General features: G+C 38.0%; 1 protein-coding gene across 5 annotated transcripts in view; it reads right to left on the bottom strand.

Annotated features, from left to right (window-relative positions):
* Nucleotides 1–8,930: 8,930 nt before the first annotated feature.
* Nucleotides 8,931–20,102, bottom strand: part of BMP2K (BMP2 inducible kinase) — a 164,046-nt gene continuing 152,874 nt past the window's right edge. For all 5 annotated transcript variants that reach the window (XM_075606622.1, XM_075606618.1, XM_075606614.1 and 2 more), the window contains 2 exons: nt 16,005–16,118; nt 8,931–11,313 (listed from right to left, as the gene is read on the bottom strand). In XM_075606622.1, coding sequence (XP_075462737.1) covers nt 9,863–11,313; nt 16,005–16,118 — 1,565 coding nt within the window. In that variant the 3' untranslated portion in view covers nt 8,931–9,862. The remainder of the gene's footprint in view (nt 11,314–16,004; nt 16,119–20,102) is intronic.

Genomic DNA, 20,102 nt, shown 5'->3' on the forward strand with positions numbered 1-20,102 from the left:
ATAAGGGGACTGTGTATGAAAATGGTTGCAATTCCTAAACGTTTCATACGATATTTTTGTTCAACCCCTTGAATTAAAGCTAGAAGCCTGCACTTCTATTGCATTTCAGTTGTTTCATTTCAAATCCATTGTGGTGGTGTACAGAGCCAAAATTATGAAAATTGTGTCAGTGTCCAATTATTTCCGGACCTAACTGTATACCATTAAAGATACTCTCTGTGACCTGCCAATGAGAAAAGGTTTGAACAGTGCCACCCAGTCCACAGAAAACCAGACACTCGATTAAAATCCCATGGCCCACGGTATAAAATGCTGCAGCGAGGTAGAGGACTAAGATCGAACAATCATCTCTGACTCATGCCACCAGAAGATTATTAAGCAATCAGACAGGGCTGTTTCAGTATGGTGCCATGCTCTGAATTCTGACCGTAATGGGTCATAAATATTAAAGATGGCCTTCCGGTTGGGTTGCAACACCTTTCTCAAAAACCTTCTTTAGGAAAGTAAGGTTTGATACTGGTCTGTAATTAAACATGCAGTCCAGATCTAATTAGGGCTTATTTAGAAGAGGTCACGCACGACACACTGGTTGATAAGGACTGATATAAAGCAATAAAACCTGCTATGAAATCAGTAATTATCCTTACTTCCCTAGTGTCATTTGTTGTGAAGGGAGGATTGCTGCTTTAATATATGTTTCATGTAAATATAAGGACTACTGACTTTGAAAATAATGTACAAAAGTGAACCTAGAAATAAAACAAGATCATACTTTATTTTTTGTTTTGTAAAGGTTAATCCGCCAAAAATACAAAACCTTATTATATAAATGATTATTATTACTAAGACATACTGTACAAGTATAGCAAGAGATGCAACATAATCTGTTTCATTAAGGTGTTTTCCCTCTTTAGTAATTGAGGGAATTGCTGTACACAGGCTATAAAAAGCCATCTATATCCAAACTCATGCAAAATAGGATTAAACCTACTGTACAGTATATTGACAATGGAGTTTGTTTCATCTTTGGACATGTCCATCACAAAAGCAACAGCCCAATTCAGGCTTCTTTGTAATATTATCAAGTCCTCCTGATATAAAATTCCATACACATCTTGTCTTTATCTCAACACATTTCTGTACAATACTGTGCTATGGTAGCCTTATTTCCCCTGGTTCGGATACCTCTTATTTAACCAACATAAAAGTTCCTCACCAATTACATACAGTATGAACAACTGTCTAGTGAGTGCAGTAAAGGGTATCACCAGGGCCGTTGACAAGGGGGGACAGATGGTACTACTGTCCCGAGCCCGGTAGGTTTACGGGCTGGGCCCTACCCTGGCACATCAAATGCCTGCAGTGGGCTCCCTACAAGGGAGATCCCTTCCTGTGCTCTCCTGCTCCTTCTCCCATTTGCTGAGCAATCAGTGGGCAGGGCCTCAGTCAGTGGGTGGGGGCATCATAAAGAGCAAAGGAGAGCAGTGCAAGGCTGAAGCTGCAGCATGTGGGACAGGCTGAGAAAAGGTGAGGGTATAGGGCTAATACGGGTAGAAAGACAGCCATGAAAGGAGAAGACACAGAAAGAAACAGAGAAAATCAATAAAAGATATGAAATAATGAAGAGGAGAAAAAAATATATGGGAGGAAAAATAAAGAGATCCGAAAGGGCCAAAGAAAAATATATGAGGGAAAAGAGTGAGAAAGATGTGAAGGGGAAGGGTTAGTGAGAAGGATGCTGGAGTGAAGAGAATCGTGAGGGTTAAAGAGATGACATGAAGGGGAAAATAAAAGAGACACACATGAGGATTAAAGAGAATGGCATGTATGGGAAAAGAAGAGCCTGAGATATGAGGATGTAAAATAATAGAAAGGAAGCATGTGTGAGAAAAAAAAAGAGAAGAGGGGGAGAGACAAAATGGCATTTAGAGGAAGAAAAGGATAGAGACGTGAAGGGGGAATAAGAGAGACATGCCCTAGGGAGAGGAGAGAAATGCTGGGGGAGAGGAGAGAGATGCTGGGGTAGAGAAGAGACGAAGATTAAAATGAAATGATATGAAGGGGAAATGGAGAAAGATAATGGAGGAAAGAGATGATGGTGAAAAATAAAGGAGAAAAGGAAAGAAGAAAATTACATTGGGGAAGGAGAGGAGTGAAAGACATCAGGAGGAAAGAGGCGAAATACATGAGAAGATGGGACAAGAGAGAGAGGCAAGGGGGAAAAAATTGGCTGACATGGGTGTAACAGAGATTAAGGGGAGGGGGGAAACAGAAAGACATGACAGAGTTACAATTATAATTATGTCAGATTTGTGGGGTCCCAGTCTTAAATTTTGTCCTGCACCCAAAGAATTCTGTTGGCGACCCTGGGTATCACATCCATATGAGTTTATTATTGATCATTCTGAGACTTTATTAGTTCACCTGCAATTACTATCTAATGGTCTTTCTCTTCTCTGTCAAGCAGAAAACACCAATACATTAAAGAATCCGCAAGAAGAAAATGAATTCCCCTTTGGAATGTAATCAACTTTTGACATTTTGTTTACATACTTTGTTTCCACTTAACAGCAGAAATAATGATTATAATGAAAAATGTGCTCAAATGTTCCAGAAAATGAACTCAAGGATTGGGGTGCTATTAAATAACAATTAGTGTATTATTTTGCAATAATATTTACCTTTGCAATTCCTCACTATCAATAGAACACACATTTAGTGACATATTTACTAAGTGGCGCACTGCATAAGACACCTTATAGTTCCCAGTGACACCTTACAGCCCATCCAATTTAATGTGCTGTACGCTGTGTTGAAAGGTATCTTATGCAGAGCACCACTTTGTGAATGTCACAGCCCAGCTCTGTTAGGGGTTAACGCACCAGAATGGGTGTTAACTCCCATTCAAGTAAACAGCAGGTGATGATGATTCTGCGGGCAAGTGTGTTCTATTTACACAGCCAAGAATGGCAAAATCAAACACTAATTGTTATGTATGAAAGAACACTGCTTAATACCAATTACAGTCCATAAATACAGTACAGTATGATTAAAAGAGTTTTCTTTACATTTATCCCCATCCCTCTTTTGAGCCATATGTTTGGTGTGTGTGTGTGTGTCTGTATCTCAGATACAATAGCGCAAACTAAATAAATCCAATAGATAGTCAATGATTAGAGGTTTCAGTGCTTATAAATACTAACAAATGAGAATAAAATACACATAAATACAAAAAGGTGTGCAATTGATAAAGGCAATAGTGGAAATCCTGTAAATAAAGGCAAACCAGTGATATCAGAGTCCTTAATGTGTCCTGGCAACACAGTGTCAAGAGTGAAAATTCAAATGTGATAGCAGCAGTGGCAGTCTCGCATCTTTTAGAAGGATGAACCACATCCACGGTAGATCTAAAAGAAATAGAAGAGAAAAAGCATGTGCCACATAGCGTGATTCTGAGTTTAAAATGTATTACAAGATAACATTTCCATTACTAATAATATCTTATAGTATATTGGTGTTTGGGTTTTCTAATATATTTAATGTACATTCAATTTATTGTACTTTATATATCAGTGGTATTTTCTTATGGTTCAATATTTTATGTATTGTTGTACCTGTCAAAATGAATTTATTTTTCTGCGTCTGTTGTATGCAATTTATATTCTGTACTTGGTTTCTCTCTATACTCATTTGCACTCTTAATCATTGGCTTACCCTGTGCACCCTTAGATTACTTACTGTATATTGCACAGCCTTGTGCAGTCAGTGTAATTTAAAAGAGGTGTGCACTTCACTATCCATTACCCCTGAGGAAGTCATATGGACTGGTCAAAATCGCTGGGACTCCGTTTTGTTGAGGGTCACGTCACGCGCTAACGTGAGCTATACAGTTCAGACGAACGTAGCGGCTAATTGGTAGGTGTTCACCGATCTCGTCAATCCTGCCTGCTGTATGTTCAATCACCTGGACTGTGCAAGGCCTGCACCAGGTAACTAGACGTCGCGGATGACCGTGTTTGATGTTGATGTCATTCACCGTGTGAGATGACCGGACCCTGCAACCACCATTGTATCGTGAAATGTTATCTCTAAATGCACTTTTCCTTACTACCTTGTAAGTGTGCCTAATCAAGTCTTTATCTTGTAATACATTTTACACACAATCAAGCTACTGTATGTGCACGCTCTTTTTCTCTTTCCTTTCATATATAATATAATACATATATATCCTTCCCTTAAATTCTCATTACCTCAAAGCAGAAGAAAAGTGGCAACAGGTACTGAAGAAGATGTATGCAAGCATAAACATTATACCCGGTTCGTAAGTGGGAAAAATACTTCACAATATGCAGTTGAAGCCAGCATGGCAAGGCCTCAATCCCCAAATATGAAAGATACCGAAAAGCAATGGTCCTTATTCTCTGAATGCCGGATTGTCCCTGGGCTTGACAGCATTCAGAAAAACGGCATGAAAGCAGAGGGTGCTAAGAATCTGCAGAGGTTAAACAACAGCTGTCATTTAAACCTAAATCTGGCTACATAGGACTGCCAGACTTTGTCCAGTGAAGCGACACTGCAAGAACTGGAAGATGAGCTTGAAAAAAATGTAATGGGATATTATTAGCCTAACTAAAGTAAAAAGAAAAGATGAAGGCTTCAATGTGCTCAAAAGTGGATACCTATTATATTACAGAGGTACAGAACATGGAAGAATCAGTGGTATAGGCTTCATGATTAATAAAAAATGGTAAAATAACATAGAAGTGTATGAAAGCTCATCAGAGAGAGCAGACGGGATTATAAATTCAGTTGACAGAAAGGCACAGGCTTCAAATTATCCACGTGTATACCGGAATTAAGTCACACAGACAATGAAGTGGAAGATTTCTACCATGAAATCAACCAAATTAAGAAGAAATTACCATCTCAAGATCATGATGGTTGATTTCAATACAAAGATTTGTGTCGAGCAGAAAGATGAAGGAGCATTTGGTAAGTATGGTTACGGCAACAGGAATACATATGGAGACAGATTGGTAGAATTGGCAGAATGCAAAAACTCCAATATCATGAATTCATTCTTCAAGAAACATCCAAATAAAAAATGGACATGGAATGGACCCAATGGAATAAAGAATTAAATTGACATTATATTGGCTAACAATAAAACACGTGACTGAAGACTGCACAGTTCTTAACTATTTGACACAAGAAGTGATCACCGATTGGTTCACAGCAAATTACATCTTTCTACAAAGATGGAATGAAGAAAACGGAATAAAAAGAAGAAAAAAACAATCAACATCAATAACCTGAAGAATAACAGCACAGGATTTTAACTAGAGTTGAAAAATTGCTTCAGCTTGCTTTAAAATGTATGGGAATAATTTAATAGTTACGAAAAACATATGAAGATGCTCCATGCTATGCAACACCCCCTAACATCCAGACCCCCAAACCATAATAAATCCAGCAGTGTGGCTGCACCGTACTCCATTCTGAGGCATACTTCTCCCAATTTGCAGCCACTTTACCTTTTGTTTCAACATTGCCCCCTATTCCCTCTAGATTATAAAGTCTCAGGAGCCAGGCCCTTATTACAGTACCTTCTGTATCTGTTTGTGCTTGTCAGTCCATACTTGTACAGTATGTTATTCAATTTATGCAATTTATGGTACTCGGTACACCAACTATACCAATCTATGGCATATGTTGGCGTTTTTGCAAATAAAAGATAATAATAATTACACCTGAAAACACAAAATGACAAGAAATTAAGCAATCCCAAGACCATCCACTAGTGTATAAATGAAGATGTAAGACAATGTTACTGCAATGTGGTGAAAAAGAGAATTGAAGATAATAGAAGTTTAAAGGAGATGAATCAGTGAAATAATTGAGAAAAAGTAAATCATGGCACACAAACTAGACAATGGATTAACAATAAAAGTTTGTATACTTATAAAAAGAGTTGAGGATGTCTACAAGAAATTGTACAAGAACACAGATGACACCGGCATAATCAGGCAGAGGAAGAGCGAGAAGAAACCACCAATAATGAAAAGGAAGCAAAGGCAATACAATTCATAAAGAATTGCAAGGCCCACAGGGTAGATGGAATTAAAACTGAAATTTTGAAAGTCAACCATTGACTCCTGAGGAAGCTGAACCGTCAGCAAAATGAGTAGAGTTGGATGCAGAGAGGATTGTGACGTGTTCTTGTTCCCAGACGGCCGTTACCGGAAGAAGCAGAGAACTTTGCCTGCTCGCGAGACGCTGAAATGCTGCAGTGCAGAGTCGTTGGACTGCAGAGACACCGGCACGACTTTCCACGGAGCTGGTGAGGCTGGAGAAAAGTCTCCTTGTTAGGAGAGTGGACTCCTGACCTGTTCCTTTCATTATTGCGCAAAAGAATGCACTTATTGTAAGTGTGAATTTTATATTTTACCTGGTCACATAAAAGTTGCATGGCAATCTGCACTATTGTGTCTTTCCATTTCTACCGAAATCCTCTTCGTTCATCTGGATCATCAAGGATTCATCACTATTTATGTGTGAAAATACCTGTCTATTGTTTGTAAAATGTGAGTAGCTACTCCACAAGATATTGTCCAGATCCTGCTGCTAACATTTTTTACGATATTGCACTATTGTCTGTTTCTCATTTTTCACATGATGCCACCCTACACCCTGATCCTTTGGAAGAATCTTGTTTACACCCAGGAACTTGGAGTTTGAGTGGATGGTGTTGTTTATATGTACTCATATATCACAATGTCACTTTAATTGCGTTGTATAATAATAATATAATAATATTTTACTTTCTTCATATCTTTTTCTTTTGGCACTGCACGTTACTTAGTCACTTTTTACTACACATAAAATTTACATTCACTGATTATTACCAGGGAGTGCTCATCCTGGATACTCTTTTGTTGCACATCGTCTGCAGGTGACAGACAGCTGGCTTGAAATGTTTATACAGCCACGTGGAGAAAAACAGCAAGTGATCTGGGGATGCCACAATGATTTTTTCTGAGCCAACTCTATGTTGCTGCAATTACAGTAGATGTCCCTGTTACTACTGGGGAATTCCATTGGGATTTTTAAACACTAGGGGCCACTACTGAAGTAGAAATGTGCATATGTCTTCAAATGTGATTCACAACATTTACTCACGGTTTTCTTTTTTGCATTTTAACGACATTTTCATGAAAAATCCCATTGTGCAAAACTTTTGACAATTTGGCTAGAGATTCCAAACTCTTCGCTACAATTTAGAGAAGATGGCAAAATCCATGTGTTTTATGACTAGAATATAGGGTCATGTGACCTCCACATTGACTTTAAGTGGTTAGCAATTTTTGGGGTTGATTTTCACAGAAAGTTCACCCCCCAAAAATAACAATTCTGTATATCTCTACTCACAGCCTTATTATGACTCATAGAACAATTCCTACATGTCCAGATGAGCGTAGAAAATCATAATTTGTCATTATTTTGTGAAATTACCAATATACTCTGACCATAAATGATTTAAACACCCTGGCACCCTGGATTTAAGTGTTAATGGAGCTCTAGACTTGGCTTTAGTAAGAACTTTCCATGCACAGTACATAATAATGGCACTTTCTGTAAATAAGGGGTCACAAAATATATTTGATTTCCAACTGTGTTTTTTTCACACGTAGTTTGTTCTTATACTGATAATAGTCTCTAAATCTGTAATCTTCATAGAAGTTACCTTTACATATATAGTTCTTTATTTGGATGGAAGGTGATTCTGTTTCATAGTTCTGCTCTTGTAGATAAATTTGAATGATTTGAAGTATATCCAAAACTCAGAAACCAGTTACAGAAACAAGTGCTTCAAAAAGCACTGTAATATTTACAGCACTTTGACTTCACTCATCTTCTATCTTGATATGTCCATGCATTTTATAGAAGACATGGAAAGAATTGTACTTTCAAGGAGATTCCATTTAGATGAAGGTGTCTTTACTCCAAAACTTAAATTAACATTAGGTCAGTATTGGTTACCAAGAAGCGATCTCAAAATTATTACATTCTATTCAACAGAAATTCTTGCTGACAAATACTGTACACTCATGACTTGGTGGGTGTTGAAAAATTCCCGATTCATTGAGCATATATATCGCCATAACAAACCTTGACTCTATTCCAACAAGAATTGAAATGCCGCTACCTCTAACACACCTGATATGCTGACAAATATGCCAACATCCAAAAATGCAGACTATTCAGATTACATCACTAACATCGGGATGGCATCAGATTGGAAGGGGACGTTTTGCGTGACATTTTTATGTTAGTTACAGGTGTGATCTGTGCTACGGTGGTAACTTCATACAGTATATGTCCACGTAATTCAGATGATCAATTCCATAGTATTTAATAGCAATGTTAAATCGTGTATCACAATCGACAGATGTAGCCTGGCTAACTGTCCCCTGAGCTGTGGAAAATAATTTGATGGTCAATGTCTCAGGTCAACTCGGTAATTACTACAAATTCCCCAAAAGATCGTTTGAAAAGAATGCAAGAGCCAAAAAACCATAGGTGATATGTAAAGATACCACAGAAAAAGAACAAGGTTTTGCATTGATATTTGCAAAAGTTTTGGAGTGTATTATGGTATTAGGGAAGTGTTTTCTATTCTTCTATGAAGTTGGCGTTGCCATTAGGAGAGTGCTCATATTAATTTTGCTACAGTATAGTGAGAGTAGGAGAATATTTTGATGCCCTCTTCTGACCACTACGTACTCAAGATTCAGCTGAGTGAGGAATGTGTGTAAGGTAAGTCTTTTCAGACTTTATCAATGGTTCTCTAACCTATACAGCTAATGAAATACAAATGTTTGAAACCTGTATGGAGTCTATGTATCAAAGCAAAATTTATGGTATTCTCATTTAAGAAAAAGAAAGAAAAAAGACATATTTTATTTTAACACGTCTAATGTAATTTTTGCCCATACTGTACTAGCACCAGCTTTGCCTTGAAACGGATTTTAGGCTTATGGGAGTATTAGGTAAGGGCACTGAATTGCCTGATTTTGAACACTGTTTGGTACAGAATGCAGTATTTCCAATTGGGTCACTGAGTACAGTATATCAAACTTTCCTCGCTGCGCCCCCTGCCTGATCTCCCCCCTCTCCTTACCTTGTCTTCGGCATCAAATGACGCTGCAGGGTCACGTGACATCATGTTGCCATGGTGACGCGTCGCAGAAGACAAGGTAAGGGAAGTTGGAGAGCCCTCACGCGATCCCCCGGCATTTAATATAAATGCCTTGGGGAAGAGTGCTGGACCTCTGCAACCGCCGTGTCCCCTTGGAAAATATTGCGCTTCCCCCCAGTTTGCGCACCCCTGTCTTAGGTGCTTTGGAATGTCTACTTATTAGACCTACACTACTGTACGTTGCAAATGAAACAGTTAATTTGTCCAGCTAATAAGAGTAATTACTCAAGAAGTGCAATAAACTAAGAAGGAATGTGCTCTCTTGATAGAGATATATTAAAGTTATACTTTTTAGGGATATATATATATATATATATATATATATATATATATATATATATATATATAAAAGTATGTATATATATATATTTATTTTCTTTAAAAGATGTATTATATTGTAAATAAAAGGAAAAGTAATAAACAAAAACCTAAATTATGAATAATGAAAAAAGTAACTATTTCAGAGGATTATTCTTATAAATCTTGCAAAACCCATTGATATACAAAATGTGCCCTTTTTTAGTATGACAAATTTCTTGACTAGCATAAGTTTTAGAGTTGCAGTACAAAAATATTATGAGAAAAATTATTAATAATAACCATCTACTCTTTGGAAGCAAAAAAAGGAGCTGCACCAAATGGGTCTAACTCGAAAGGCTGTTGTTGCGGTGTTTGGCTCTGCTGCTGTGCCACGCTGTGCAACACCAGTTCTGTGAAAGGCACTGAACCAAAGTCATCCATATTTAGATTATCACTGCTGTGATTTACCCCATGAAGAGAGCTCTGCCTAGGTCTGCCAGCTGCAGCTGTGTAATGATCTCCACGGTTGTCCGCAAGACCCTGATGTTGTGGCTGCCTTAAGTCTTGGGGGTGGAAAGGCTTGGCACCAAAAGGGTCCACCATGCTTTCGTCTGTTTGCAAAAGATTGCTGCGATCCTTTCCGTCGGTCAGTGAAACACTGATGTTCTCCTTTGAGTCAGATATAGTGAGAAACTCATTACTGCTCTGCGAGTCACGGCGCACTCCTTTTTTGTGCCTGCGGACTCTCTCGGGTGTGCGGTAACAAGGCTTGGCTGTTTTTTTTGTGCTTGACTGTGTGCCATGGTGACGCTTTCCATTGTTGTTTGACGACTCTGGTTTTGTTCTCCTCTGACGAGAGGATAGTTTCTGCAGGTTGCGCTGTTGTTTCACTTGGTGATGTGTTTGGCTTTCTGTTATCTCTTCAAATGGCACCAACCCAAAAAGGTCTTCTCTGCTATCAGATGTTTGGTTTGGTGGGGGTAGAGGCTGGAATAGTGGACACCCAAAAATATCCACATTTTCTGGAGAAAGAGGGGGTGTAACTTGGCAGTCAGCTTGCTCTAGCTTTCTATTGAATGGGGCCTTTGTGAATACATCAAATTCATCTGGTTCTCTCTCTCTTCCCAGGGCGTGGATTGATGTGTGAGAGATCTGGTCCTTCATACTATTTTTTCCTGGTTCAGACTTCTTGCCATGAAGGGAGAAAAATGGCACAGCTCCAAAAGCATCCAACTGCTGTTCAGAAGTTAACGTCATCACATTACTTGGTGTGTTAGGTACATCGGCAAATATAATGGCGTCTCCTTCCTGATGACTCAGAGTAGCTTGTACATGTCGACTATTAAGATTTACATTGCAGTCTTTTATCTTTGTGCGGCAATAGTCTGAATCAGAGCTGTGCTTCTCCTCTTCTTCATCTGGTTCATCCTCTGAATCCATAAGGAGAAGAGGCCTTTGCCCCAGATTTTCTGTCTCATTGTCATCATTGAAGACCCTGAGATCACTATGCAAGGTTTCTTCATCTTCTTGATCCTCTTCTTCACTGCTCTTAGGCGAGGAAGGTTCTGATTCAAAATCACTGTCAGAAACGGCTCTGTCTTTTGTTGTTGGCTTCCTGGAGGTAGTGTTTTCCGGTGTTTTGTGCCCCAACCTCAGCTCTCTGAAAGAGGGAGTCCGCTTCTTGTGTTTACTTGAGGTTTCGGAAATACTGCTTTCACTAAATGCCAGTTTATTAGCTATTGTTCCAAGGGAGCCTGTAAGACACAGTAAACATATTTCATAAAGCATAGATTTTCCAAAGGAATGTGGGAGCGAAAATTAAAAAAAATAATAGCAAAACTGTGCTTTATATTATTTGAAACAGAAGAATGGAATTAGGATTTACGAAATTATATGCTGTATATAATATTTTATATTATCATTCAAAACAAAACTATGGAAAAGTTCCATCATTTTATGTCACATTTACAGTATAGTCAATGTTTGTAACTGGTAGTATCATTTTAGGGATATGAAAAAAAAAAAGATATTTCATAGTAGTCAAGCCAGCAGCATTTTATTGTTTTTGCATATACATATTATTATTATTGCAGATTGCTGTAGTGCTGCTGACCATTGAAATTCGATTAAAGGCTTTTTTTGAAGTGAAACTTCTTTGCTGGCGCCTACAGGGTTTCATGGGAAAAAATCCTTGTGTTGAAATGAAAAACCGTAATGTGAGTGACGTCACGGTACTAATAGGCGCGCGTGGCCATCGCGCTTGCGCCCGTAACGCTCGTGCATGTGCAACAAAACACTATGTCAGGTCTCGGTGTACATGAGCAGTGGCGGCTGGTCTCGGTGCAACTGTGCAGTGGCGGCCGGTCTAGGCACATATGCGCAGTGGAGGCCGGACTTGGCGCACATGCGCAGTGGCAGCTGGACTCGGCACACATGTGCACCACCCGCCAGTTTGGTCCCCAGCTCAGACGCAGGAGCAACAACAACCCAGCTTGGGAGACACCAGAGGCACGCACATACGCACACACACAGAGGCACGCACACACGCACACACACACACACACACACACACACACACACACACACACACACACACACACACAGGCACACACACACAGAGGCACTAGAGACAGACACACACAGAGTCGCACACGCACAGAGATGCACACAGAGATGCACACGCACACGCAGAGACACACGCACACACACAGACAGTTAGTATAACCTGTGATGTGCTCAAGCAGAAGGTGTTTGAGGGGAGGTACATAGGACCCAGCACCTTCAAGGGCGTGTTCTCTTCCCTCTCACATGGGCCCTAATTAATGAGCTTCAAGGTAAAAGGAAGACAGACAGTTTACTGCTGCTGCTGTGCTGATCTGAAGGCCCACATACACAGACAGCCCTGTGAGAGACTGCAAGGGGGCTACTGCCTGTCCACAGGTACAGGGTGCAAGGTGGGGAAAGAGCTTAGCTCTCCCACAGTTAGTCAGCGACTAAGATGTATTAGTCAGTACTCCCCAAAGTGGAGTTAGGTTCTTTGTTTATGTTTTGTTCTTAATTTGTATCCTGTAAATAAACCCCCTGTGCAACAAACTCTAAGTTTCCTGCCTAAGATCCTACGCTGTGATGGAGACATCACAAACCATATCAGTGCAAATAGCTAAAACAGAGGTGTGTGCGAGCACGCGCGGTCTAAGTCAAACTTTTTTGCGTTTTGAATTTTAATTAAAAATATCACCATCACAAATACAAAGAAGTTTCACTTAAAATGCGCGTGCTCAGCACACACAACTTTTTTTTTTAGTTAGGTGGAGAGAAGACTTGTAGAAGAAGCACTCCAACAACTGTATAATTTGCTGCTTGCTCAGACCATTCAGCGGCTGCAAATACACATGCAGTATATGGAAGAGACTGTCACACCAGACTGAAACAATAAAAACAATTTATTATTCATACATCTGGTGTGACAGGCTCTCCATATCCTGTTTTTTTAGTTAGTTGTCAGCTCCTGCAACCCTACAACCTTGAGTAATAACTTCCACACCGGGGCTATTTGTGAGCAAAAAGGGCATCTTGAAGATTAGAGGTCAATTAGCAGCCACACATTCTGTAAATATGTATATTTAAAACCAAGCACTTACACCGTGAAATCTCATATTCACTTTAGTAAAAATAAATCAATCAATAGTGACAAATTGCAGAATAATATTGCGATATTTGTTTCTCTCATACAGGCCAGGTTATGAAGATGTCTATCAGAGCGCAATTACGCATTAACTACAGGTGACATGACTGTAATTTAACATGGGATTGAGCTCTGATACCCCTTATGAGATGAATCTCGATGAATTATTCAGTGAATCTCCTGTGTCACATACACTGCAGTGCTAAGGGGTAAAACAGTTATATGAGACCGTATGTATTAGTTGAAGGTCATGGTGTGACCTGCAACAACTGTCTTATTTAAAATTAATTAAGCAAAGAGGTGAAATAATATTACTGTACTGGAATGTTATCTACCCTCTTATTGGACGCTTTGGTAAAGCAGGCATTGAGGTTTATCATAGGCTTATTTAGCATTAAAAAAAGTGTACAAAATATCCAGATTATAAACATCCACATCCTAATCAACCACATACTGTATTGTAGACCAGTAAAGGTTTTTCAAGTCTCCATTTTCTATTGACAGACAGTACATGACTGTTACCAGAATACACTGGGATTTAGAGTTAGAAAATAAGGACTTGATCAAAGAGTAAGGTTGATAATGCTGCATCTTCTGTGGTTATACCTGACATCCAACCCCAGATAACCTGTGTGATAATGATCCAATTATGAATTTGTATCCCCATTTGCTGGAACTTTATAAAACAGGTGTCAGGTTTGCATTGTCTCGAGGACAAATGCTCATCCCTTCACCATCAGTCAGAGGAACATCTTTAATCATATAAGATCAGCCCAGTCTTCAAGGAAATGTTATGTTCTGATGTTCTTTTTCCCATCATCCGATTAAAGCTGATGCATGCCTTGTAACTAGTAATTACATGCCTTCTACTGCATTGTCATTTGGGGTGGGAGCAACATGCTTTAAGCTTTCTCACAATCGGTAACATACTGACACCAGCATTTCACAGTAAATTTGCCACATGTCAGGCCCAAGGATTATTGAGACGTTTCACCTAAATCTGCACTATTTCTTTGAGAACCGCCAGAGAAGCAGCTGCTCAGCATTGCTGGAGATTTACAGCTCTGCTGCTGTTTTCAAGAAAGACAAACACTGGAAATTAAAAACTGTCTCTGAGGTTTATCTCCAATGTAGGGCAAACATAAAAAAAATTCATCAGCTTGTTATGACAATTGTTTACTTGCCAGTATTAAACAGCCAGAATAGGGATTTTTGATGCTGTATTTCTTAAATTCAAGAATACAAAATTGGTTCTGGGACATCGATAGACAAGGTCACTTTACAAAAAAATAACACATTAAAGGCAAGTTAATACTTTTTCTTTTGCCAATGAACTTTCATGTATGAACATGCACCATGACCTTTTAGGTAAGACTTTGAAATCTATGGGGCAGATTCATCAAGTGCCCTTGACTTGAATAAGTTAACACCTGATCGAGTGTGCTAACCTGTACCGGTGCTTGAAGCATCTGCCTGTATATATGCTAAATATTATTTGTGATGAAGAGGGCCAAGTTATTGCACTGAGCACCATGGAGAGACACATGTTTAAAGAGTGGATAGTTCTACTTTACAAAATGTAGTCAATATAGTAATTTAGCAAATAAACATATAGTATATAATGTCTATATAAGTGCATTCAAGCAGATGGCAAATATCCCTTATATATTAGATCAGTGAAAGGTAACATGAAAAACTTGAGCTGCCCTCACATTTCTCACACATACATATGATGCACAGGCAAAAAGGGCGTTGCAGCCATGGGTAGGGGCTTCTCCCCACTGTAACTCAAACTGCTGGGAATTTTGGCAACAAATGATCACAAATAGGAAAGTGCTTCAAAGATCTTGCACTGCTGGCAAAGTGTATTAAAGCCTGCTATAGAAATCAAAGGATGCTCATTATATTAAGACTCATTAATAATGGCTTTAAGAGTGGCAAAAATGGCATTTAATTACTTTTAAAAAAATCACTATCTAATATTACAGAACAGATTTATATATATAAAAAAACCGTAAGATTTCACATGTTTTGCTGCTTTAGGCTGCGGCCACGCTGATGCGACACGCGCTTGGCGCGCTCCCTATTATGTAATGGCCATGCTGACGCTGCGCGCACTTGTGCATGTACGCTTACAGTAGCAAAGTTAAGCGCTTGGGGAGACACGGAAAATTGATTTTCAAGCGCGCTGAAGGGTCACATGACCCTTCAGCAAGCAATCAGCACCAGTCAATGCACACAGCCACACACAAACACAGACATAGCCCCGATCCAGCCAATGACACGCCCCTGGCCACGCCCCCCGCTCGCGCTTGCAAAATTCAGCAGGACAGCCAAGCGCTCATGCTTGGAGAGTTGGTGACGTCACCGCTCTCAAGCAAGAGCGCGCTCAGCGGCAGCGTGGCCGCAGCCTTATACAAACTTCAAGCGTTCTTATACTTGCTGTATGATACAGTAAATGGCATCACAAATTAATCATGCCTGCCTCTTTAGCAAGAGAAAAATATATAGACATTACAATGATTTTATTTGAGATTTTATTTGAAATAGCACACTTGAATTTCGAAACATTTTTCGCCTAAAGTTTAGCTCACCTGTGCATACCTTCCAAAAAAAGTTTGAACTCAGGCTTAATTAAATATTCCGTTAGTCTCCTTACAGTTGCTACATAATTACAGCTCGTTATTCACAGTTCCACCATTCTTTTTCTTAGGCAGCAAAACTGCTTAAACTAGATGCACTACTGTATGCAGAACTTGCCTGAGCCAGAAATGAAAGGCACAGAACCGAACGCATCTTCTGAAATCTGGTTCTGTGGAGCAGAAAGAGGTTCTATACTGGCGTCTGTGGAAGACCTGCGCTCCTCGATTCTGCCTGAAAAAAATAAAATAAAACAGAACAAAAAAAATAAAATAAAAATGGCGGCATGCATGCCAATCTATATTGACAACTGGTAGATCAAAGAAATAAAGAATGAAAGTAAAGAAAGGAAATAAAGAGATCTCTGCAGGTGAAAGGAAGTAATGACTAGTGCAGAGGTCTTACAGTATTTGACCCAAACAAGTCAACTTTTTAAGCTAGCAGTCAACGTTCCAGGATAGCAAATAAAAATATAATGAAATACAAATAAAAATTGTAAATATATGGTGAAAATATGAATTAGTACATATGGGTCTTCCTTTCTAACTCCTGTTTCAATGTCTGATGATATCAATAGAAACAGATTTGTAGACGATTTGTGCTTGTATGGTACAACATATCCAGTACCGTATGAATAGTTTATTATACTGTAGTATTTTCTGCAGATTACACCTTATTGTAAGGGTTACTTATACAGTAGGATTCAAATCATATTGCATATACACATTGTAAATTACAGTGTTTTTAATCTATCGTTGTGTTTATCATGAAATAAGAAAATACTGCGGTGGACTCCTCTGTTCAAAAGTATATTGACTTTTAAAGATGAAGAACCAATGATTTCCACATACAGTATAATATGACACTAGGGTGGTCTTCACAAAAAGATATCCAGTTTATTAGACACAAGGAGCGTCGTATTGAAACCATTTGCCAGCGGACCGAAACGTCGCTCCTGGTCTAATAAACTGGATATCTTTTTGTGAAGACCATGCAAGTGCCACTACTTTTGTGTATTTGGACTGTCGGTGGTACTGTAGCTGTTTGTATGCAGGACCACTGGTGTTGAGCACCGGTGGCCAATATACCGGATACCACGTGTGCACCACTTCTTGAACACATATAATTTGGAAGAGTGTGTGTGATATGGTTTGGGATTTAATGATGAATACAAGGGAAGCATGTTTATAGAGCGTACACATAATTCTGCTTTTCCAAAACGTTCAATCACATTTGAGGTTGATCAAAATAATTTCCTTCACACTTTTATAATGAACATATGCATGATAACATACATGTATGCCAATTTATTACCACAATGAGAACACAGAGATTTTAACATGCAGCAACACTTGTTTTTAATTTTCAGATTATAACTTCTTAATAAAAACAAATTATATAGAAAGGAATTATTGTAGCTACAAAGTTTTGTTGGAAGTAAAATTACAATATATATATATATATATATATATATAGAATTCAATGCACAGCCGGCACACCAAATGCAAGTAAATAAGTTTTGGTGCTTTTCCCATAAAGCAATAACAGACCATACGATACCGGTTGCAACACGACATCAAGGGACAGCACGCAGGTAAGTAAATCAAAAATGTTCTATATTTGATAGAAGACACAAAAATATAGAACATTTTTGATTTACTTACCTGCGTGCTGTCCCTTGATGTCGTGTTGCAACCGGTATCGTATGGCCTATATATATACAGTGTTCGACAAACCTATACATTTGCTCGCCCCGGGCGAGTGGATTTAACCCCCGGGCGAGTAAATATTGGCCCAAGCAGCACACGTTTGGTACTAGGTGGCGAGTAGATTTTTTTGTGTGGCGAGTAGATTTTTTGGTGATTTGTCAACCACTGTATATATATATATATATATATATATATATATATATATATATATATATATATATATATATATATATATATATTTATATTAAGTAAAAACCGTTTTTTTGCTTCATTCATTGTAACACCGCCAGAAGAAGAGATCAGTGTATCTCGAAAGCTCGCACAAATAAAAGCATTTCGTTAGCCACATTACGGTATCGTCTATTCATTTTTGATTATTAAGCTCAGCTAACACAGTACAGATAGATACATATCTATATATATATCTATATATATATCTATATATATATATATATATATATATATATATATATATATATTTAATAAACATACTGTAAATTCCCATTTAAACACAAACTTTGAAAAAAATATTTATATAATATTTATACAATATAATAACTATTGGAGCAATTCTAATACAATTATCTTTATATTTCCCCTTAAGCTAACATATTCTTCAGCCCTCATTCAGAAAGGAGAAGTTTAAGCAGGATAGAACAAACATGGGAAACACAAAAACATACAGTAAATAACTTTTCAGACTTATACTGTAAATTATCAAAATAATACAGCACCCACAATGTATTAAACATTCTTATTTCTCTTTAGTATTATATACTATCTTTATCCATTCTATTTTTAATATTAATTCGCACTATTAGTTAAGATATGTTTTGTTTTTTTTTAAATAAAGTGTACAGCACATTTTTTTAAAGCTGTGGAGGTATACAAGGAAATCGAAAGTAAATTGTTGAAATAACAAATAAGATAATTGTTGGAATAATCTAATTAGTTCAGTTTACTACCTAGTACCTAATGGTATACACAGTCTTAATTAAGAAGTATTTTTTCTGCCTAATTGTATCTATTTTGCTTCACTTTATTACGGTTAGAAAGTTTATTGTCATTAACATGATTATAATGATATCACTATAGAGATTGATTGGGAGTGATTTAGGGAGGAGGATTTTCAAAACAATGATTATATTTCTTCTTTTTAACACTTATGTGATATCATATATTCATACATAACTTTTTGTAAAAAGAGAAAAGTTGATAAAGTAATGTTTTTGTGAGATTATTATAAGTGTATTTATAAAAAAACTTTTTTCTGTTAGGAATATGAAATTGATCACCAAAAGGTTCCCATTATATTGCACTCAGCCTGTAAATTGCTAATGATTGAACAGTAGGTGTCCCAGAGTTGCATTGTTAGTGCAAGACATCAAGGAGGTAAGTACAATGAAAAAATGAAAAAAATAATAACATTTTATTAAACTCTTCTATCAAAAAAAACACTCTAAAAATATTAAAAATCTTGCCTCTATTGTTAACACAGTGTGTGCTGTTTACTCCATTAGTGTCCAATAGTACTTGTGCCAGAAAACACCCTGGATACCAAATTGCCTCCAGGTGCTAGTATATGCAGAGGTTGGGAAAAGAAACACCCTAATCATGGGTATACATCTCAATCTTGGTTTCCCTGTCTGAGACAAAATGTTCATGTGTATGATGCTACAATTTGCAACAGTTCACAGTGCATTCACTTCTGTGGTATAAACAAAGCAACAGTAAATACTGTATGTCAAGCAGTGCTGTTAAGGTTATACACTTGTGAATCCTATAAACAAATGTTTACTTGGCAACTAAACGGTTAATATATTTAGGTCAAAATTTACACAGCTATGGAACTTTTTTCCAAAGATGAAAGAACCTTTTAAAGATAGAGTGGTTACATAGCTGAGTCTTTCACTTCACTGTTGAAGATCCAAAGTAGAGTATGTTGCTTTGTTGAAGTATTATTGCAGAAACATTGTTTGAAGTAAATGCAGGATATTATAAACAGGTTTGTGATGCACAATATATACATACAGTATGAGTGGATCCGACAGCTAATGCATTTCATGCTAGGGAGCCAGAATCCCTTTTCAAAACAATGACGTGCTGGTCCCCCTGCCGGTAAAGGCAGGGAAGGAGTTATAAACAGTGAAGGAGTAATGCACAAGCAAATTAAACTGGCATGGGGCTTACAACACTTTGGCCAAAATGTTAAACTAAAAGACCATTTTATTTAATAGATATCTATACATATATATTTAGGCACTGTACCGTGTATAGGTTTCACTGGATGTGCACTGAGCTCTGTCTGTGTTTCATGTTCTGTCTCTGGTTTTAAATATATATCGCCATGCTCAGTAGCACTCCTCTGTGACACCTATATGCTTATATATATGTTGTGGTTATTTTGGGGGTTCAATATGAGCTTGCAGGTGTCCTGTATGTTTTACAAATCTTGTTCAGCTGGTCTTAGCTGATTGGAAGGTGGCTCTTCCTATCTTGTTGAAGCTCA

The sequence above is a fragment of the Ascaphus truei genome, chromosome 1 (genome assembly GCF_040206685.1).
Source record: "Ascaphus truei isolate aAscTru1 chromosome 1, aAscTru1.hap1, whole genome shotgun sequence".
NCBI classification, from domain to species: Eukaryota; Metazoa; Chordata; class Amphibia; order Anura; family Ascaphidae; genus Ascaphus; species Ascaphus truei.